This window comes from Natator depressus, chromosome 26, assembly GCF_965152275.1.
Source record: "Natator depressus isolate rNatDep1 chromosome 26, rNatDep2.hap1, whole genome shotgun sequence".
Taxonomy (NCBI): Eukaryota; Metazoa; Chordata; order Testudines; family Cheloniidae; genus Natator; species Natator depressus.
This window is the reverse complement of record NC_134259.1, coordinates 11,820,516-11,844,002: the sequence shown is the minus strand read 5'-3', so window position 1 is coordinate 11,844,002 and position 23,487 is coordinate 11,820,516. Positions and strand designations below refer to the sequence as shown.

At 47.8% G+C, this 23,487-nt stretch overlaps 1 protein-coding gene across 1 annotated transcript in view; it reads right to left on the bottom strand.

Annotated features, from left to right (window-relative positions):
• Window positions 1-17,302, bottom strand: part of HK2 (hexokinase 2) — a 59,143-nt gene extending 41,841 nt beyond the window's left edge. Inside the window, exons 1-2 of the mRNA XM_074940326.1 lie at window positions 17,146-17,302; window positions 2,907-3,069 (exon numbers count right to left, since the gene is read on the bottom strand). Of these exons, the coding sequence (XP_074796427.1) occupies window positions 2,907-3,069; window positions 17,146-17,208 (226 nt within the window). The 5' untranslated portion in view covers window positions 17,209-17,302. The remainder of the gene's footprint in view (window positions 1-2,906; window positions 3,070-17,145) is intronic.
• Window positions 17,303-23,487: the final 6,185 nt, after the last annotated feature.

Genomic DNA, 23,487 nt, shown 5'->3' with positions numbered 1-23,487 from the left:
CTTTCTGCTTCTGAGCAAGACTGAGTGGATTACAATTACTTCTAAAATGTGGAAGGGGCACTCATGTTAAGTATTAGACACCAAACAATTCCATCTAGATACTTATACAGCCCCAAATCACTGTAGTATCTGAGCACCGCACATTCAACATCACATCTTCACATCACCCCTGTAAGGGAGGGAGGTATCCCCATTTTACAGGGAAGCATGGCACAGAAATGCCAACTGACTAGCCCACGTTCTCAGAACAAGGAATTGAACCCAGTGCCTTAGCCACAAGACCCAGAGCAGAACCTATGATGGAAATGTATCCCCACCCCACCCAGATTAATATTTAAACAGGACACAACATGTGAGCATCAATCACTAAGGAAAAAGAGCAAATGGAGTGGGGACAGTTTGTTAAAAAGTTTATGATGGGATGTGTCCATTAGTGACACAATCATCTGGCGATTCAATATTAGTGATAGATTTGAACCGGGCTCTCGGTTTGGACCCACACAGCAGCGGCTCAAAGCTGACAGCAAGGGCCAGATTCTGCTCTCATTTAGGCTGACATCAAGGGAGTAACTCCCTGGAACCGACAGACTGAGAGGAGAATCAGGCTCTAAGATGTTCAGGCTGCTTATATCTCAGCTCCTTTTTAGACTATGGGATCTCAACCACAGGAACAAACTGAATCTAACTAAAAATAAAATATTCACCCCTGATGGAAGAACCTGTATGATCAGAGAACTCCTCTCCCCGCAAAAGATAAAGTTCTCCTGAGAGAAATCCCTCTGCTGAATCTTTGCCCAAAGGCATAGGAGCAGCAGTAGACTGGCAAGTCACCGTGCATCGTTGGATGAAACGTTACCCAGGGTATAGTTTAGAGCTTTATTGTTTAAAAAGCAGAAGATGCAGCAGCTCCAGGAAAACACCAAGATTCCTTCAACGCTGCCTAAGGCTAGCGAAACCAGAGACCACCTCCGGATGGGATTTGGCGTAGGGTCCGTATGGGGACATTGACATGCCTAGCAGAAACCCATGGCAGCGAATCTCAGAGCTCGGGGCTACAGGCTCGCGGGGCTCGGGCTACAGCACTAAAAACAGCTACGTAGACCTTCGGGCTCGGGCTGGAGCTCGGGCTCTGAAGCCCGGGGACAAGGGTGAACTTCACAGCCCGAGCCACGATGTCTGCCCTGCTGTTCTGAGCACTCTGGCGCCAGTCCCGTGAGCCTGAGTCTGTAGACCCGGGCTCTGAGACTCACTGCTGCAGACACACCCTATGATGGGGGCTCGGGGTCAGTGACACCAATGCCAGAGGAGCTGTTCTCACGAGACTGCAACCCAAAGAAGGGGACGCTCCGGGGCTCAGCCGGTCTTGCCAGACGCCTGCGACGTGGCTCAGAAAGGTGGATGAGTTACAGTGATGGAACGAGCCCTTCCATATACGCTAGGACATTACAGCACCATAGCTACCCTGCTGCAGTGTAGACAGGACCACAGACAGAAGCAGCCAGGGGAAAAAAACCCAAAGCAACAGCAGAGCAGCTGGAGATGGGAGGAGAAATGCAGACGGGTGCCTTCTTCTACGGCTCAGTTCCTCCTCCCTTTCCCTCTCCTGGATGCTGGCCACCGGGTCCCTGGTTGGTCGTTTCGATACAAAGTCTTTATAGCGGTGCCAGCGAGGTCACCACGCTCTTTGGGCCAAAGAGCCACTCCAGGACACACGCAAATACAGGTCCAGTGAAGAGGAATTTGCCCCAGAGTCTTCCAGATCCTCTACATACCCCTAGCTCACCCAGCTGATCTCCTATCTCAGCAGTCGTTGACCCATTCCCCACCCTTTTCCCTGCACTACTGATGCTGGTTCAGCTCCCCCGGGGCAGCAACGTTGGGAGAACCAGTGTCACAAAGACACCAGCTGCTGCCAGCATTTCAGCCATCATGTCTCCTGTCCTGCGCAGGGTCAGTCTAATCAACCGGGTTACTTAACACCTCAGCCTCCTGGCTACCTTAGGGCTCCCCAATGTTCAGCTCTGCTGGAGGGAGGTCAGCAACTGTGGGAAACCACTGCCAAATTTCCTTCTCATGTCTCCATCAGGGGCCAGGGGTTATTCCATGTCACCCTCTGCATGTAACTGACTCCCTGACTTTAAACCAGAAATCCTTCTTTTCTCCCTAACCTAAGCCTTTCAGCGCTCTTTAAAGAAACAAACAAATCCTACACCCGGTTTCCTGACAGTCATTTATCTAGAAACTTTCCTAACAAATACCCCAGCTGATTTATTTATTGCTGGTCCTGAATGCTTTAGACAGATGTTACATCAGCAAATCAGTTTTAAAGGTAATCTGGTGATTGCACAGAGATCACAACGATTGGAGGGACAGTAATAAGCTGCCTTGGCTAGCGGACCTGGGAAAACAAAGCTGTCAGCCATGGGAGGAGTTTGTTGCATCTATCTCGGTTATTATACCAGCATCATTGTAATATCTGAGCACTTTCTGGGCACTCCTATGCTAGGATAGTGGCTGGCAGGAAGTGTTCAGTTAAAAGGCTCGACTGTGAGTGTGTATTATGGGGAACTAAGGTTTCCCATTGTCACTCAGAGGTCAGTTGGCCTGCTGGCACTCCCAGCCCCTTGTGTTCTACCTGAGACTGTTTCTGTCCTGCAAGAAGGGGCATTCTCGGCTTGCGACCCCAGTGTGAATTAGGCGCAACTCTCTTCAAGTCAAGAGAATTACACCACCAGGGCAAGTCGGAGAACTGGACCCTTCATTCCCCAATTCAAACACAGCAGGAGGACAAAACAATCAGGAACAGGGTGTAGAGAGGCACAAATAAGGAACAGAAGAGCTCATTCCTCCACCAGCACCCCCACCCACGTTGTACGCAGAACAAGCAATTCCTTGCAGCACTTTACCTGTTCCATCCGGGGTGGATCTCACAAACGAGGGCAACATTTTCACCGATGCTGTGGGGTTGGTGTCTTCTCTGAGACCCTTCTCCATCTCCTTTCGGAAGCGCTCAGACACCTCCTGGAGCGTTTCATCGGAGAGCCTCATGTGATAGAGGTATTTGTCAATCTGAAAGGTGTAGGAAAGCCAGTGGGTCAGCATGGGGGTCAGGCATCGTGGATGGACCCATGAGAACATTACCCAACCACGGGTCCTCGCTGGGGACTGAACCAGAGACCCTCAGCACCAATGCGCATCAGCCTTTCTCAATGGAGCAAAAGGAGTAACTCTTTTGGCAACAGTAGACTATCGTCTTCTCTATGGACCAGCCGCTAGCATGGTACATTTCCAAACAGACATAGCACGGCGTTTGAAAAGGACCAAATCAAGCTAACGCCTCAGCTCATATCACAACTAACACTCATCAGCTGAATTGAGTCACTACAGATAATACTTTGTGCTTCCCACATGCGTTCCTTCTCAGTGTCAAAGCGCGTCTCACATTAAGGAAGTAAGCCTCACAACCCCCAGGCAGGTCAGAATTATCCCCATTGTACAGAGGGGGAAACTGAGGCATGCAGCTGCCTGGTCTGCTCTTCAGAGTTGCCAAGCACCCATCACTCATCAAACATTAATTGGAGCTTCTGGTGCTCAGCATCTCTGACAAATCAGGCTATATGTTACTTGTCTGTGGCCTCGTAGAAAAACTGAGGCAGAAGTAGGAACTGAATTCAAGATCCTCAAAGGCCATTGAATGCCTTAGTTACCAAGACTCTCCTCCTTAAGGCCTTTGAAACTAGCCAGCCTGTCGGTCTCTGGGGATACCAGTTTTATATCAACAGGGCAGGGTAAGCTGCTGGCCTCTCCCCCCAGCCGGGAAGGACAAACACCATGGCAAAGTTAGGATCAGACTTTCCACTCTGGGCTTCCTTTATTATTCAAACACAATAAAACCGTCAGAGTTCCACACCTAAACTGAGTCTTTTCCCTGGCCCTAGACGGAGACAGCCAGCCCCCGATTGAAAACATCCCTGCAGTTTAATTACTTGGTTTAAACAAATTAAAAAGGCACGTTCAAGTGTCAGTGAAGTCAGAGGAAATCTCTACCCGCTCTGTGCACATAAGGCAAAGAGCGTGCTTCACCAGAAATTAAGTGGGAGGCTTTTAAAAGTGCTGTATTGAAAGAGACAGTTGGCATTTCCTAGGCCAGCAACATCCAGCTGGCTGAGAAGTGACCTCATTCATGGACGTGGCCATATGACCGCTAGGGTGAGCAAAATAAGTACAATTTTAAGGGCTGCTTTTTTTTTTCTCCCCCTTTTTCATTCCTTGTGTGTTTTTGGCCAGACTGCCTCCTAGTTGCTCATGCATTTGGGGCCAGATCCTCAGCTGGGCTAAGTCAGCTTAGTTCCATTCAAGTGGCTCTACACCAATTTACACCCCCTTGGGATCTGTCCCTTGAATCGCAAACATATCTTTGCTATCCAGCCAGGATATTCTTACTTCCTAAGGAAAACTTCTGGTGTGCTGAATAAAGTCACAAAAAGAGGCCAGCAGAGGACAAGCTGACAGGCAGATGTGAACATGCAAAGAGTGACATCTGAAAGGGCTTCTCAGAGCAAGCTAGACAGGATTCCTTTATGGGACCTTTAAATACCGTACAGCGGGGAAGCCAAATACTTATCTCCGCTTTCCCAGCTATGTGCTTTCACTCACAGGAAATCAGTTCCCACACAGCCCACATACCAATGCTGAGGTAATAGCCTTCAGTTATGTGCCCCTCCTCCCACTCGGAGTTGAAAAAAACATGAGAGGAAAAGCACATGCCCAAATCCTCATTTTTGCAAGAGTTCAGGATCTAGGACTCTGGGCCTGTCCCATCTCCAGACTGCTCAGATGTTTGGACATGCTGGAAAGTCGAAACAAGAGCATAGCCAGGGCAAGTGGGAGTGTGCTTGCTTTTTAAAATCAGATTAGCCAGGCTGTTTTGAAGGCTGCAGCCTTCAAAGCTGGCAGGAGCGGTTAGCAGTTGATGCATTGGACACAGGGCAAGGGGCACAATATTATTTCTTAGCTGTGAGCTTAATGCTGGAGGAATGAAGTCATTGTAAGTATCCTGCACTGCGGGTCCTTGCTGTTCTTCAGTTGTGCCCTTTTATAGTCTCCTTGGGAGAAGCCAGCCGTGCAGTTAACCAAGAACGAACTCAGCCATCTAGCACGAAGATTTCACATGGGGTTTTCATCATGCTAACTAGGCCTGCACCCCAACACCCTCAACTCTTGAAGATCAAATATCATCACACCCTGGGCCTCTCTTTAGTGAGACATACAGGCAGTTTTGAGGAGCCCAGTCGGGCCGTCCTCACCAGAGACACACACCCTCCTTCCCAAGCCAAAGTATTTATTTTTCCTCCCTTTCCCCCACTTCACTGCTGATCCTTCTCTCCCGCTGCCCCATGGTGCTGCTGGTGGAAAATCTTTCCTTCCCCACATGGTAGCCAAGTGCTTTCCAATCACTTGCCAGCTGAGATCCACGATATTTGCTCTTCCACCTCCACCTACGGCAAGGTACAGCGAGCAGAGAGCACGCAATACGCTTGCTCAACACCATGGTGCCCGGTTTGTGACTACATGGTGATGCGCCTTGGCTGATCCCCACAAACCTCTCTCACTATAAGTCTGGTGCTTGCCAAGATCCTGATGTACTTACGATTCCACGGTATTAAAAATAATCAGTAATGTCAAGAAGCGGGGTGACCTTCCACTAATTCCACAAAGCTCTTTAAAGCCTGGATCCATCATCTCCTACACACTTAGACTGAGGCTACTAGCCATTAGTCTACCTTCTAGCTAACACAGGCAAGGCTGTAAGTCATGCTAACCCAAAGCCAGTCTGGGGAATAGCATTAAATGAATTTAAAAATATATATAATGTCAGCAACTACATGAGCTAGGTTAGAGAAATGGCCAAGTCTGGTTTCAAACTGAGGTCCCATTGAGCAAATAGTCCCCGCAGCTGAGGTATTAAGGCCCTGATTCAGCAAAATACTTAAGCATGTGCTTTACCCTAGTGATTTCAGGGACTACACCGGGTGGGACATTACCAGTCTGAAACCAAGACTGACCATTCTCATGGAGCTCAGAGTTATAAACAAGTGTTTTATTGAATCAGGGCCAAAGTGATGACTCTGGACTCCAAGTAAGTTATAACGAAGCAGCATTTGTGGCTATTCGGACAGCATACAGGATGCTGAAATGCAGAACTATTTGGAAATTGACTATGTTATTTAGGAATGACCAGGAATGAAACTATTTGGCAATTAAATATATAACCCCACAATGCTATGTTGTTCCAATTAGCCATCTGTATTCAATGTAAGTAAATTTACATCTAATTATACAGATACGATCTGGCAAGATGGGAGAATTAGTTTGTGACTGTGACAGATGAATGCCTTTGGGGAGGAACATCCTCGTTGGTTGTTCTACCTTTTTAAGATCATTGTCAATCTCAAATCAATAAGTTACTCGAGTGCAATCTGGAAAAGGAAATTTCTTTGGGATGGAAAAAAGTTTCACAAGTTAATGGTGTTTCCCTGAGGAAATCAAAAGCAGGTAGGTGGCAGAAAGTTGTAGTACTGAGTTTAAGATGGCATGTGTTATACACATTCATAGCACACACAGCAGAGAAAAACATTACACTTGGGCAGAAGTTTAGTTCAAACCTCAAGAATTGTTAAGATTCCAGCAGAATGAGACATGAACAATCTGGAATGAGCTACGGAAAGACACCTAAAAGATTCATTTCCTGTTCCTTATTCTCCTATTAGCTATTGTCCAGACACTGTAAAAGCAAACCCTGAATCACAATTAGAGATATAGGCTAAAGCAGGTGTAATGAGTAGGGGGCAATTTAAAATAGCTACCAGCTATTCAAAAATACCTCCAAGCGTATTCTGTATAAAGCAGAAAATCAAAGTCTAAAAACTAAGTCCTTGAAAAACTGACTATGGGGTAGTCCGCTTCTTTTCCTAAACTGTTGAACAGCTGCCGTGTTTCACCCCAGAGGTGGCTGCATTTCACCGTGGGTGACAGGATCCCTACATAGCCCTTACTTCACAGGTGTGTTAAGAGGCTTATGTAGTTCATATTAGAGAAGTGTTTTTGAGATGCTCAGCTGACAGAAATTGTAAGAGACCTAAGCAATGATTATGAATAACTGCAATCCCGATTTGTGGAATTCAACCAAAGAAGGGAAGAAACTGCAACTACACATCTTTTACCATCCCGCATGATCTCTGTTGGCAGCGTAGCTTTGGGAGGAATAAAGTGGAGATGGCCCTGAAACCACAACCCCAGAGTGAAAGCAGCCCCAAACTTTAAATTCAGATCCACATCCAAATTCTGCAGCTCGGGCCCATCTCTGTGTGCACACAGCTGCATTCCTGTAACGTGGGGACTGGTTACAGAAACCCTGTGCAAAGTCTAGTGTTATTGCCAATATGTTATGACTGAAGCCTCCATCAAATTATAGAGAAAAGGGAAATGAATATTTTAAATATATACTTATTTCACCTTTAGATAATGGTTGGACTTTTTGAGGGTAGGAAGTGAAGAATGATTGATACAAAACAAGGGAGCTCATGGCTGAAGAACAAGTCTCAGCTAATTTTGGGTGGCCACTTGGGAACAATTTGTGCAGTAGCAAAGGACAGGACAGATGTACCTTCCTCAATGGACAAGTTGTGAGGTTTCTCCTTTTCCTGCAAACTCGTCTCCCTCCTCTTGAGCACATGAGGCTAGCAAGGGGCTTGATTCTGCATTTATGTCCATTTTGTTTTCTGGCTGGATAAGACGTAAACCTCCAGGGCTGTCGATTTAGCACTTGGTTCATTTTCTGTCTTGTTATGTAGCATGGCCTACTGGATAGAACACTGGGCTAGGGCTCAGAATACCTGGGTTCTATTTCCAGCTCTGCTACCTGCTGGGTGACCTTGGGCACGTCACTTCCCCTCCCCGAACCTCAGTTTCCTCATCTATAAAATGGACATAATGATATTGCCCTCCTTTGTAAAGCACGTTGAGATCTACTGATGAAGAGCGTTAGGTGTAGTTATTACTTTATTAATACACACTTCTATTATATTATCTTAGCACCTAATAGCTCCGATCAGATCAGGGCTAGGTGCTGTACAAACACGTAATAACAGGTTTCAGAGTAACAGCCGTGTTAGTCTGTATTCGCAAAAAGAAAAGGAGTACTTGTGGCACCTTAGAGACTAACCAATTTATTTGAGCATAAGCTTTCTTGAGCTACAGCTCACTTCATCGGATGCATACTGTATATGCATCCGATGAAGTGAGCTGTAGCTCAAGAAAGCTTATGCTCAAATAAATTGGTTAGTCTCTAAGGTGCCACAAGTACTCCTTTTCTCTAAACATGTAACAAAAGACATTCCCTGGCTTTAAGAGCTCACAATATAAAGTGTACACCTTAAGGACCTGATGCTACAAACATTTAAGCGTGTGAGGAGTTTTGTTCAAATTCATTTCAATGTTTTCATGCGGAAAGAGTTAAACCCCATGCTCGAGTGCTTGCAAGATTGGTCCCCTCAATGCAGCCACTTGTAGGAGTAAAATCACTCAGGAGTAAAAGCACACAAGTGCTTGAAGAATCAGCAACTCCCATGGAGTTAGTAACAGTACTAGGAGCAAAAGGAATGAAGAATCAACCTAATGGTTAAAGATTAAGGGTGACATTGTATGGATTTAAGCAGTACTCCAGTTATGTGGATCTTTTGTCTTGCTTTTGTTTCCCCAATGGAGTGGCAACACTTATCTGACTACATCTGAATGTTTTGTAAATCATAGCATGATAGTAGCTTCCTGTTAAGTACAAACACTTCCTGCATAACAAAGATAATGCAGCATGGGAAGTACTACAGAGCTGTTTATTTTAATGCAAAAGAACCTGGGCACATGCTTGTCTTAAATTATTTTTGCGTGCTGGCCCTCTGAAGGAGAGCAATGCCATTTGCCTTTTTCTATGAATCATCACTTCATTTTTTGGCTGATTTGTTGAGCTCCACAGACATGGCAAGAATTAAATTCAGAATAAATGTGTCCGGCTCTACAGTGTTTTCTCTCTCTAGTTCTTAGATCTGCTTGTGCATTTTAGAAGCACTGAGAGAATTTAATGTTAAAAAACATTAAAGGCCTTTTTTTTTGTGGTGGTGGTGGACTGAAAGTTCGGTGTGTGTTAGAAAGAGCTTGTGTTTAAGTTGCAAAGTTTGGATCCGGATTTAACAGCCCCATGGTGATCAGTTCAAATCTGGGATTTTGGTTTGACCTGCTCCACTGACAAGCCATTTACAATAGCCAGCCACAAATCAGGATGTGAAATACCCTTGAAGTTCAGGGGTTTAGTTTAGGCCTGATCTCTGCACAGAAGTTCTGCTTGGTATCAGGAACCTCTTCCCAAGTCCCACAGGATGGTGGCCCCAGTAGGTTTTCATTTTTACTCCCCATCCCAGCTATGGATTAGTAAAAATGTAATTAAAAAATGAAAGTTTCTCAAATTCTGAAGCACAAAATAATACTTTGAGGTCCTCTGATGAAAGACACTGTACAAACATTAAGCAATTCTCAAAACATCCCTAAGAGGCTGGCAGATGGATCACCTGACCCGCCACTAAAATGCAGTCACTTTGGTGGGGAATGCAGCAAGTGTTTAACAGCACAGAGTGACACTGCTCCCAGTTTAGGACAGGAAGCAAATAATCACCCATCTAGCACTTTGTATCATCAGTGGATTTCAAAGTGCTTTGCAAAATTGGTGTTTTTATCCCCATTTTACAGAGGGGGAAACTGAGGCACAATGAGGTGAAAGCGACTTGCCCTAGGTCACATTCTGAAGCAGCAGAAGTGCAGGGAACAGAAACCATTTCCCAGCTTTGGCCTATTGCCACAGCTAAGACCATCTCCAAACATACTGGTAAATTTAGGTCGGCAAATATGATCACACGGGTGAGCATCAAGGGGTGTCCTAACACAACCCACACACAGACACAGACACACAGACACAGCTTAAAATCTTAGGGACAGAAGGAAGAAATTCTGCCAGCTACTAAAGTACAAGTCACGATATGCTGCGTGACTGTGTTTTGGGTACGGATTGCTAGTATTGACACTGATCCAGGAATTGCTCAGCATTTTGCAGGAAGATGCTGCCGGCCCTCACCCCCAACTGACTGCCCTGGAAGAACTCGGCACTTTGCAGAAATAAACCCCATTGTGACTTTACGAGAGCAGCAAAGCCTGACACTCCTCCCGGATCCTATTGCAGCACACTACAGCCTGAGTCAGACAATTTCCTGTACAGCCAGTTTCCTCCCCACCCCCCTCCCTCAGGAGTCTCATTTTACAGGACAAAGCATGCGAACGGGACGCCTCGAGGGGTGGGGAGTAAGGAACCGATTACTAAGAGAAGTCATGCTACAGTGCATCATCAAGGACCGACATACTCAGTCTTGCCCTCACCGAGTATTTTACGAGAAACCAGCTGCTGTTCGCAGCAGCCTAAGTGCAGCCCCCAGGAAAACCCCCACCCCAGCGCAGGGAGCATTTGACGCTTGTGGCTCGAACCACAGAAACCAAAAGCTACTGTGTATTCCAGCCAAGCTTCCATTCAGCTGCTATCAGCTACTGCTGTTGCCACAGGACAAGAGAGGCCAGACAGAGATGAACTGTGATAAAACAGCCTCTGGGTTTTGTTACCTCATTTCCACCCCCCCGCCCCCATACACTTTATATTGCGAACTCTTAAAGCCACGGAATGTCTTTTATTACGTGTTTGTACAGCACCTAGCCCTGATCTGATTGGAGCTATTAGGTGCTAAGATAATATAAGTGTGTATTAATAAAGTAATAACTATACCTAATGCTCTTCATCAGTAGATCTCAACGTGCTTTACAAAGGAGGGCAATATCATTATGCCCATTTTACAGATGAGGAAACTGAGGTTCGGGGAGGGGAAGTGACGTGCCCAAGGTCACCCAGCAGGTAGCAGAGCTGGAAATAGAACCCAGGTATTCTGAGCCCTAGCCCAGTGCTCTATCCAGTAGGCCATGCTACATAACAAGACAGAAAATGAACCAAGTGCTAAATCGACAGCCCTGGAGGTTTACGTCTTATCTAGCCAGAAAACAAAATGGACAGCAGGAGGACCCCACCAAAGTCCTTCTACCTTGACACAATACTATTGTCCAGCTGGCTCATTGTGCCCCCAGGCCACTCCACCGGAGTGTGGTGGTGGGACTTTATCCAGTCCCTCAATGGCAGGTATCCACAATGCAGAAACCACCACAATGGGACACTGAGCAGAGAGGCCCCTAGAAGAGCTGCCTGCAGGGCAAAAGTGAAGGTCATTGGTCATAGCAATATGCTGTGCATCCGATGAAGTGAGCTGTAGCTCACGAAAGCTCGTGATCAAATAAACTGGTTAGTCTCTAAGGTGCCACAAGTACTCCTTTTCTTTTTTCTTTTTACGAATACAGACTAACACGGCTGTTACTCTGAAACCGGTCATTGGCTGGGTATTTTGAGAAAGCTTGTCTGCCACAGACACTGCTGGACTCGTTCAGTGGCTGGAAGTTGCCAGTGTCCAGGGAACCATCCACCCACCATCCTTCCCCAGCATAACGACAGTCACAGTTTAAAAGAAAGACAATGACACTGAGATTTAAGAATGACTCCAAGTGACAAGGGGAAGAAGACACTTAAATCCTTCCTCTAAGCAAGCGAAAGAAAGAGCCAGTCACGTCAGAAAATGGTCAGATGGACTGGTATCCAAAGGAGAGTGGAAGTTTTACAACTCTGCAGAAGACGGAAGGTTGATGACTTCCACATAGCCGACTTGACTTGAAGAGACAGACAGAGACACTGTACTGAAAGGGCGGCCTCATTATGAAAGTAAAATTAAACAACTTAAACTTAGCTATTATCCCTAATTAGTACCTTTAGCTAGAAGGAAAAGAAAAACATACCAGCCCAATTTTTCAGCTCTGAATCACAAGTGTCCACATGCAGTTAGTACTTTTCCTAGCATTATTTCTGCCACAAATGACAGCTGTTAAAACATAATGGTTCAATCAACATTAATGTATGAGACATGCAGCACCGACCCAGTGAATGTGCCACATTCAAATATTAATAGTCTTAGTGTTTTTAAAGCACCTTTCATCTGTGGATTTCAAAGTGCTCTGCAAACATTCATTAAGTTTACACAATCCCTTTGAGGTTTGACAAGTGTTACTTCGACCCAGTCTACAACTGGGCAAACTGAAGGTTAAGTGACGTATGATTAGGACCCTACCAAATTCACAGTCCATTCTCACAATTTCATGGGATTTAAAAAAATCGTAAATTTCATGATTTCAGCTATTTAGATTTCACAGCGTTGTAATTGTCAGGATCCTGACCCAAAAAGGAGTTGTGGGGGGGTTGCAAGCTTATTGTAGGGGGGGTTGCAGTACTTCTGCCCTTCCTTCTGCACTACTCCTGCCAGCAGTCCTGCTTTCAGAGCTGGGCAGCTGGAGAGCGGCGGCTGCTGGCCAGGAGCCCAGCTCTGAAGGCAACACCTCACCAGCAGTAGCGCAGAAGTAAGTGTGGCAATCCCGTACCCTGCCACCCTGACTTCTGCCCTGCTGCCTGCAGAGCTGGGTGGCCGGAGAGTGGCGGCTGCTGGCTGAGGGCCCGGCTCTGCAGGCAGCAGGGCAGAAGTAAGGATGGCATGGTATTGCCACCCTTACTTCTGCTCTGCTGCTGACGGGGAGCAGCCTTCAGAGCTGGGCACCTGGCCAACAGCTACTGCTTTCTGACCACCCAGCTCTGAAGGCAGCACAGAAGTAAGGGTGGCAATACCGCAACCCCCGCAAAAAAATAACCTTGCAACCCCCCTGCAACTCCTTTTTGGATCAGGACCCCCAATTTGAGAAACACTGGTCTCCCCCATGAAATCTGTATAGTATAGGGTAAAAGCACGAGACCAGATTTCATGGTCTGTGATGCGTTTTTTACGCCCGTGAATTTGGTAGGGCCCTACTTATGCTACGTCCTGGCAACTCAGTAAGTGGGGAACAGAATCCAGGAGTGCAAGCTCAGGGACTCAAGCTCTAATCAAGAGACAACATGACCTCTTGAACAGGATTGTGATCAGGCACGGTTTCCATCAGCCATGGTTGAAGCAACAGGATTAATAACCTGCTCAGATTTTTTTCGATTTTTTTTTTTTAATATGTAAATACTCTGTTCTTCCCCGGTCAGTTCCATGAAGATGCAAGTTAATGAAGTGTCATTTCATTAAATCAGTCGGCCAAGGTTATTGGTGGTTCTCCAACTGTGGTTTGCAGAGGGTGGGCTGCCTACCTGGATCTCCTTGTTTCCAACTGCTAAGGTGCATTAGAAACAACGAAGAGATACATTCACTACTTTCCGAATATTACTTTCCCGTGCATGCAACTGCAAAGGGGAGACGTGATGCAGTCCACACTGAAAAAGCTAGAGCACCTATGCGTTATTATTGTTTGATTTTATGGTGTCCAGAGGCCCCCAAGTAACAATGGCAGGCCCATGGCAGCCACATTGCAAGAGACAGCCAAACACAATCCACTGTCTTGACAAAGAAACAGCGCACTCGGCGTTCAAAGTAGCATGGCCATTAGCTAAAGATTTTGTTTTTTTTAAAATAAGAGGGCTTACAGAAGCTTATTTAATAAACAATTCTGAAAGAAATCCGAAGTCTGGAAGCAGTTATTCGGGGAAAGTATCTGTAAACCTATTTCATCATACATAAATGCAGCCAGCGTAGCTGAACCTTCTGTCGAGAGAAAAGGACTTGTGGCACCTTAGACACTAACAGGGCCAATTATTGCTTGCAACTTTTTCCCACATCCGAACAATAACCTTTGTTTGCTCTCCCTAGCAAGAGTAGTTACTGAAACAGAGGGACAGACCATGCTTTGCACACCACATTCCTGGTTTGGAACCAAGTGAAATTCCTTAAGAAAGAACTTTATGCTAAGTTACTGAGAAGGGCATAGCAAACTGAGAACAGCAAGAAAACCCAGAGCTAACGCACCAACACTATTTGCCTACCTCCTGTGTCTTGTTACATTACATATATCATAGGAGCTGATTCCACTGTTACACAAGCCCCGTTATATCTAAATACAATGGAACAAGACGGAAGCCTAAACTATATTTCTTTACATATCAACTTGATTTTTGCTAGGTATTTTCACTTCCAATTTAATGCAACCACCACCAGGGACATCACAGACATGGTAGCATTTCTTAGTTTTACATCTGGTCTCCCTGGCCAGCGGGTTCTTATCTGTGTCACTGTTGCTACAAAGGGAACATATGGTACTAAAATGAGGAAGTGATTTTTTTTTCCCCCGCTAAAAAGGAAGTATTAATTGGAATTTCGAAATCCTGATCAGCAGCTTCAGATGAGCTAGAGCATCTGTGTGCATGTGTGTACAGCAGCGTATGACCGTAGCACTTAGAATTGAGCTTTACTGGGTGTCCATATATGTAACAAAAAGCTGGTCCGTCTCTAAGATCTAATTTAAGGACATTCACCAAACTAGCTGGAGAATTCAGAATCCATTTTCAGATAAAGTTTCACCACCAGAGTGCTTCCCCCCTCCCCGCCAAAAAAAAAAAAAAGTGGGGGGAGGATTCACCTAACTGTTCATTTTCAGAGACCAACAGCTGGTTCTGTTCAAAGCAGGACAAATGCATTTAGCTTACTCAAATAAGCTAAACGAATACTAGTCCATTTCAGTATGTCCACATTCTGAATACATAATTACTTGTGAAAATTGTAACTATACAATAATAGAGTGAGATCACACAATTTGTTGATTTGCATTTTCAATCCAAGGACTGAGACCGTGGTTTGCTCAAGTTATGCATATGTTTTTTGTATTAATTTTTCTTTTTATTTTTTTAAAAGCACCGTTGATATATTTGCCGTTCACTTTCCAGACAAAGCAGGAGGCAGAGTTAATTTTTTTGTTTTCTAACTGGTATCGAAAAACACATTCATGATGTAACACAGGTTTGGTGGGGACTAAAATTGGGTTCAAAGCTCCCAGTCACAACATAATTCACTGCCTCCCCCTCTCAACTTCATCAAAAAGCCATTTATTTGGTTTGCAAATCCTGAGTGACCTAGACTATCTCCTCAACCCTGCTCTGTTACCAAACCGGACATTCGGCATATATCCACACTGTGTCACCATCCTGCTAATGCTGACGCTCAGTGTGTCCCCAGTTAAACTCCCCTACCCCACAAGACGAGGGGGAAAGGGAAAGCATTGAACTGCAGGGTTTTGACACATGGCATCACTGAAGAACCCTCTTTGGGCTTGCAGGGAGGAACCCTCCAGGGAAGGTTTTCACATAAGTCTAAGCATCCCACTCCGACACGTCCTAAAATAACCTTCACTCTTATAGACAGAGAGCCTAACCCTAAAGCAAAACTTTAAATCGCAAGGTGTCACCCGCCCACCATGGAGCAGGCCAAGGGGAGAGAACAATATTGGAACCCAACATGGCTGTTACTCTGAAATATTTCACCACTGGCGCCCTGGGGGGGGGGGGGTGTGAAGGGGGCGCTCTAACCATGTGGCTCAAGCTAGGCCTGGGGATCAGGAAATCTGGGTTCACCTGAGCTCTGCCTTGGCCTTCCTATGGGACCTTGGGTAAGTTACAACCTGTCCCTCACCTCCCCTAGCCCCCAGCTATAAACCGGGGGACAATACTTACAACCTTCTGTGACTGGGGGTAAGAGCCCTGGCTGGAACAAGCTACAGGAAGGTTATTGTCTATAATGGGCCAAAGCAAAATCTCAAATCCACGGAGCGAGGAACTTTGGGATGCTTTAAAAGAAACAGTTTTGTTGGCTGGCGGGAAAGCGCCCCCTGATTTCCCAGCCGCCCCACCTACCCCAGGGCTGGAGGGGGGGAGATTTAGCAGGCACTGAAAGGGTCTGACGGACAGGGACATACATGGGTCCTGTAAAACCCAACAGCAGGAGTGGGATCTGCATTCCCAAACTGCCAGGAAATTAATCCCAGGGGCGCCCCCATCCATCCTGCTGGGCCAGGCTTTGGCAGCAAGACAAGGGGAGCCAGAACAGACTTCCCTCCCCACAGACACTTTGCAGCCGCTTCCTTTCCAAGCGCATCCGTGTGTTGGAACTAAACCCCTGGGGAGGGGAGAACGCCTGCAGAATCGGCCCCTTCCAGGATCAGGTCACATCCTTCCACCCACCCCTAGCCCGGTGGGCAGAACCCCCCAAACCAGAGCCACTTCTCCCCACGGCCCATGGGGGGTGGGGTGGAGACATGAAGTCAAGGCAAGACCCCCTGGGGCCGGGGACCCCCCTATTCTCACGATAAAAGCAAGGCAGTGGGAAGACCGGCCCCCCCTGCAGCTGCGGCCCAGGGGGTTAGGGCACCCCCCTCCCCCCCACTTGCCGGGTTTGCAGAGCGAGACACAGGACGTGAGGTATGCTCGGAGTTTCCCAGAATGGGACCTCCTAGGAGGGACCCTGAGCTGCCCCGTCCACCCGCCGCCCGGGCTCCCAGCCCCCGGTACTGCCGGGGGTGGGGGGGGGGGGAGAAGCCCACTCCACACTCCCACTATTCGCCCCCCGCCAACAAAATAAATCGAGAGGGACGCACAGCCGAACACGGGTCAGCAATTCAACCTGACCCGGGGGGGGGAGGCGGGGGGAGCGCTGCAGCTCCCCCACAAGGGGAGCGGGGGGGGGACGGACAGAAACACCCCCCCCCGGAGCCAGGTATCGCCCGCTCCAGTCCCCGGACCGGTGAGTTCTCCCCGACCGGACAGGCACATGCCCCACGTTTCGCTCACCCCCGGCTCGGGATCGATGCCCACCGCAGAGCGAGCCGGCTCGGGAACGGCCTCCCCGCCCAGGGATGGGGGCATCGGTTATAGCCTGCAAAGCCCGCCTCGATCCCTCCTCCAGCCCCGGGTCCCGCTCCGAGCCTCACTCACCCCCTTACACACACACACCCCCTTGCACACACACACACACACACACACACACACACACACACACACACGAGGTATCGAGCACTCAAGTATCGATGGGGGGGGGCTGCGCCCACCTTCTGCCCTTGGTCATGGCTGAGCTCGGTGAAGAAGTAGGCGAGCAGGTGGGACGCGATCATCTTCCGCGGCGGGCGGGAGCCGACGCCGGTCTCGATCAGCCCGGCCCCGGCGGCGCAGGAGCGAGCGGGCAGCAGCCGGCACGTTAGTCACTTTCCGCTGCAACAATGTGGCTCATTCAAGAGATTCCCCCGGCCCGGGAGTGACGCGCCCCCGCCGCCCGGCTCCCATTGGTCAGGGCGGGAGGGTGTGTGCTCCGCGGGGGGCGGGGCGCGCGCCTCCGTCTGTCTGTCTGGGCGAGCTGGGGGCCTGTCCGCCCAGCATGGGTCTGGGCGCGGGTCTGTCTGTCTGCACTGAATGTGGGTATGCACATGGGTCTGTCTGCACGGCCCCTCTATGCATGGGTCTGTCCGCCCACATAGGTCTGAGCACGGGTCTGTCTGTCTGCACTGAATCTGGATATGCACATGGGTCTGTCTGCACGGCCCCTCTATGCATGGGTCTGTCCGCCCAGCATGGGTCTGGGCACGGGTCTGTCTGTCTGCACTGAATGTGGATATGCACACGAGTCTGTCTGCACAGCCCCTCTATGCATGGGTCTGAGCACGAGTCTGTCTGTCTGCACTGAATGTGGATATGCACATGGGTCTGTCTGCACGGCCCCTCTATGCATGGGTCTGTCCGCCCACATAGGTCTGAGCACGGGTCTGTGTGTCTGCACTGAATGTGGATATGCACAAGGGGCAGTCTGCACGGCCCCTCTATGCATGGGTCTGGGCGCGGCTCTGTCTGTCTGCACTGAATGTGGATATGCACATGGGTCTGTCTGCACGGCCCCTCTATGCATGGGTCTGTCCGCCCACATAGGTCTGAGCACGGGTCTGTCTGTCTGCACTGAATCTGGATATGCACATGGGTCTGTCTGCACGGCCCCTCTATGCATGGGTCTGTCCGCCCAGCATGGGTCTGGGCGCGGGTCTGTCTGTCTGCACTGAATGTGGATATGCACATTGGTCTGTCTGCACGGCCCCTCTATGCATGGGTCTGGGTGCGGGTCTGTCTGTCTGCACTGAATGTGGATATGCACACGGGTCTGTCTGCACGGCCACTCTATGCATGGGTCTGTCTGTCTGCACTGAATGTGGATATGCACACGGGTCTGTCTGCACGGCCCCTCTATGCATGGGTCTGTCTGCCCAGCATGGGTCTGGGCACGGGTCTGTCTGTCTGCACTGAATGTGGATATGCACAAGGGTCTGTCTGCACGGCCACTCTATGCATGGGTCTGGGCACAGGTCTGTCTGTCTGCACTGAATGTGGATATGCACACGGGTCTGTCTGCACAGCCACTCTATGCATGGGTCTGGGCGCGGGTCTGTATGTCTGCACTGAATGTGGATATGTACATGGGTCTGTCTGCACGGCCCCTCTATGCATGGGTCTGTCCGCCCACATAGGTCTGAGCACAGGTCTGTCTGTCTGCACTGAATGTGGATATGCACATGGGTCTGTCTGCACGGCCCCTCTATGCATGGGTCTGTCCGCCCAGCATGGGTCTGGGCGCGGGTCTGTCTGTCTGCACTGAATGTGGATATGCACATGGGTCTGTCTGCATGGCCCCTCTATGCCGTGGTCTGTCTGTCTGCACAGAATGTGGATATGCATTAGTCTGTCTGAGCCCAGGGATGTGTGTCTTCTTGTTGGCCCTGTGCATGGGTCTGTCTGTCTGAGCACAGATGTCTCTGTGTGCCCTTCATGTGTCTGTGCATGAGTCTGCCTGTCTAAGCACAGGGCAGTGTGTCTGCACACACTGCATGTGGCTATGCCTGCGTCTGTCGGAGCATGGGTGCCTCTCTGCACTACATGTTAGAGAGGCAACTTGGGGGAGGTAATATCTTGTATTATACCAGCATGTCTGAGCACAGACAGGGCTGTGTCTCTGTCTGTGCACCGCATGTATCTAGGTGTGGGTCAGTCCATCTGAGCACAGAACTGTGCGTCTGTCCGTGCTGCATGGGTCTATGCATGATCGGCTTGAACAAAGAAACCTTACAGACAACTACGTATATACAAGAAACCCACGGATTGCTACACCTACCTTCACAGATCCAGCAGTCACCCCAAACACACCAAGAAATGTGTTCTCTACAGCCAGGCTCTCAGATACCATAGAATATACTCTGAGAAGAAAGTCCAGGATCGATACATGAACACACTAAAAACTGCCTTCACCAAACAAGGACATTCCACCAGAGAAGTAGATCACATCGTGAAATAGGCCACCAGACAACCTGCTTCAATATAGAAATAAAATCCCTTCCAGCCCCTAGTTGTCACCTGCCAACTGACACCAAAGCCCATATTAGGTATCATCAAACAATTACAGCGCACACTCGATGGAGACCACATCCTGAAAGAAATCTTTCCTGAACCCCCTCTTCTGGCCTTCAAACAACCCTCTAGCCTCTCCAAGCTCATCATCATAAGCAAGCTCCCCATAGACCAGAACACACCAACTTAAAAGTGGCACCGGACCATGTCAGAACAACAGATGCAAAACCTGTAGACACATCTCCATTGTTACAATCATCAACATCCCCCCACAACACCCCTTTCAAGATCCATGGGTCCTACACATGCCTATCACAACATGTGGTGTACCTCATCCAGTGCACTCAATAACAGTGCCCCAATAACAACTATTTGGGTCAAACCAGACAGTCTCTTGAATAAAACTCACACAGAGAAATGATAAAATACAAAAACACCCTATCACCTGTGGGTGAACAATGTTCACAAAACAATCACTCTATCTCTGACCTCTCCATCCCCATCCTCAAAGGAAACCTGCACAACACCTCCAAAAGATGAGCCTGGAAGCTTACATTTATAACTTTGCTTGACACTAAAAATCATGGATTGAATAGAGACACTGGATTTATGGCTTATTGCAACAATCTCTAACCCCTCCAGTTGCCCCACACCACCAGCTTTCCCCCTGCCCTCCCTATGACTGAGAGGTGTTAACGGTCCACTTCATTTTGAGGGGTCCCTTGAAAAATGTGCTATTTATGCTAAACAATCCGCTCCACCTCCTATTTAGCTGTGACACTCTGGGCTTGTCTTCATGTACAGCGCTGCACCAGCCCACCGTGGTACTTTAGTGAAGACGCTCCTATGACCATGGGAGAGCTTCTCCCGTCCGCACAGTTAATTCCTCTCCCCGAGAGATGGTAGTGATGTCTGCACCATGGGTTAGGTCGGTGTAAATACATCACTCAGGGGTGTGGGTTCACACCCCTGAGCAACGTAATTGTACTGATGTAGCTACGTAGTGTAGACCTGGCCTCTGACTACATTTCCCAAGAATATTTTGTATGTGTGTGATGTGCATGTTTTGTATCTGTGTGAGATTTCTATGTCTACATTTGTGTGTGTGTGTGTGGAGGGGAGTTGTGCATGACATGTATTTCCCAGACCAGAAGAGGTCTGTGGAAGCTCGAAAACTTGTCTCTCTTACCAACCGCAGTTGGTCCAATAAAAGATATTACCCCTCACCCACCTTGTCTTTCTAATATCCTGGGACTGACACAGCTACAGCACTGCATACGCATGGGTCTGTCTATCTGAGCACAGCGCCGTGTGTCAGTCCGCACTGCATGTGTCTATACATGGGTCTGCCTGTCTGAGCATAGGGCCGTGTGTCTAGGCTGCAGGGTCTGTCGGAGCGCCGGGCTGTTTGTGCTGCGTGGGTCTAGTTTGCATGGCTGTCTGTGCACGGGTCATCTGCCTGTGGATCAATCACTGCACGGACCTCTCAGCCAACGGGTCTGTACATAGGAATGTGTGTGTGTCAGTTATTGAGTGAGTCTGTTTGTCAGAGCTGGCTTTAGGGTTTTGGAAGCCCCCAGCAAGGTTATTCAAGGGGAGGGGAGGGAGGAAGCTGCTCCCTTCCCCAGAGCAGGAGGATCATCCTGTTACAACACAAGATAGACAACAGCAGAGCCCATACTAGTCTCACAGTAAAACTGAGAGTGACTCACAGAATTGCTAACAGGGCATGAGCACTCACACACACAAACACATGGACACACAGGGATGTCATGTGCAACACAGGATAGCAGGGGGCTGTGCGTTCTCCTGGGAACACGTCTTACGCGCCTCTCTCTCCTGCTAATTCGACAGGAGTCAGCCTCCGCTGCCTGTATCATTTCTACCATCAGACAGGTTTTAGCAGCCTCTTTCCTTCATGCTTGGAGATTTGTGTATGTGTGTGTGTGTGTGCAGTGCTTATTTAACCATTATGGATGCTCTGACCTCTTCTGTGGAAGCCGTCCTTTCAAACAGTTTTAAGAAATTCCAACAGTCAGCAGATGTGTCGTAGAGTGATTACTTTGGGAGGATATAGAGTCAAGTTCCATTTCAAACTCTTCTACCAGTGAAATTCAGGATTTCAAAGAAAGCATGGAGCTTGTCCAATGCAGCCAACAAAGCCTGCTTTCCTCAGCCAAACTCCATCCTTTTTGGTTTTTTTGTGGGTAAACAGGCCTTGGCTGACCTTATTTCATCATGCAAAAGTTAGAGCTAGGCGTGTGCCTCTTAACGCTGGGGAGAGTTACGTCAAGAGATGATTCCATATAATCTTTTCAGCGTGACTCCATTTCATTGGCCCCCTCATCCAGCTTTTGCTAAGTACCAAACTCTTTGTAGTGAGGGCAAAATTAAAACATAGTGTTGGATAAAAATAACACAGCACATCTGTCCCTTTTCTCCCTATGCTGGGGTTTGAATCATAAAGGGAACATGTGTCTTCTGGAGGTTAGAACAGGAGCCTTGAAGCCAGGACTCCTCTTCTAGATCTTATTCTTGCCTTGCTTTGCCTGGTCAGTGCCTCACTTAACGTTTCTGTTCCTCAGTTTCACCATCTGTGAATCAATATATTTGGGTCTGTGATGGAGTGGATTGGGCACTAGACAGGGAGTCAGGAGACCTGGAGTCTATTCCCACCTCTGCCACTGACCTACTGGGTGACCTTTGGCAAATCCCTTTGCCTTTTCGTTTCCCTCCTTCCCTATGTTTGTCTTATGTATTTAGCCTGTAAACACTTCAGAGCAGGGATTGTCTCTTGCTATGTGTATCCACAATGCCTACCACAATGATCTTGGGTTTCAATGCATGCAATATGTTATGTCTATTTCATGGCACTAGCTCTTCCATTTCCTTTGCCCTTGATTCTGCTACCCTTACTCCCCATTCTTCTTCGGGGGTAGCCCCACTGAAACCAGTGGGATTATTTGCAGAGTAAGAGATTACTCAGTGTAAGTAAAGGTAATATAATCTGGTATTAGATTGCTTTATGACATTCTAAATAATCCCATTTTCAAACTATATCTTCAAATAAATTATTTTAGAATTCCTTTCACACAAAACAGCACTTCTCAGCTGTACAAAGAGACTGGCAATCATGCCAATAAACCCAGAATAGAATGAACAATGATTCAAAGGCATTTCAAGCTGCACACTTCACCAAAACGCTGGAAGCAGAGAAGAAAATTATTTAATTTGGGGGATGGTTCATGAAATTGGATAATATTAATAAAAGAGCTATTTCCATTGACACAGATTTTTTTTAAAGACAATTGAAGATGCAGAGCTGTCTTATTATAGTGACAATAGCTTCTCCTTAGCTTTCAAGAAGGGAGTGTTGTCTAATGATCAGAGCACGGGTTTGGGAATCAGGACTCCTTGGTCCTATCTACAACCACCACTGACACACTGTGGGAGCCAGAGGCAAACTGGGCCTAATCCAAAGCATGCTGAAGTCAATGAAAAAGACTCCCAATGGGCTTTGGATTGACCCACTGTACCTCTGAACCTCATTTTCCCTATCTGTAAAATAGAGGTTCATTAACTAATGTTTGAGGTCCTTGAGTACAAGATGCCCTAGAAGAGCAAACCATGGGCCACATTCTGAGCTAGGGTAAATTGGCGTAGCCATGGAGTTACACTGGTTTTTCCCATCAAAGGATCAGGCCCTCTTATAATTCAGCTATCCTAATTTGCCTGAAGGAATCTTGGAGATCACATGACAAGAGCAAATACAACTTTCAACTGCACCAATGTCCCTCACCATTGCTCTCCAACCAAACAGAACATATTGGACCAAATTCAGCACTCCACGAAGCAGACATATTAATACATAGTTCTTACATAGCACTTTTCATCCATACATCTCAAAGCAGTCGGTCTCATTATCCCCATTTTACAGAGGGAGAAATGAAGGCACAGAGAGGTGGAGTGACTAGACCAGAATCTAGGTATTTGGGGAGCCAATGGCCATT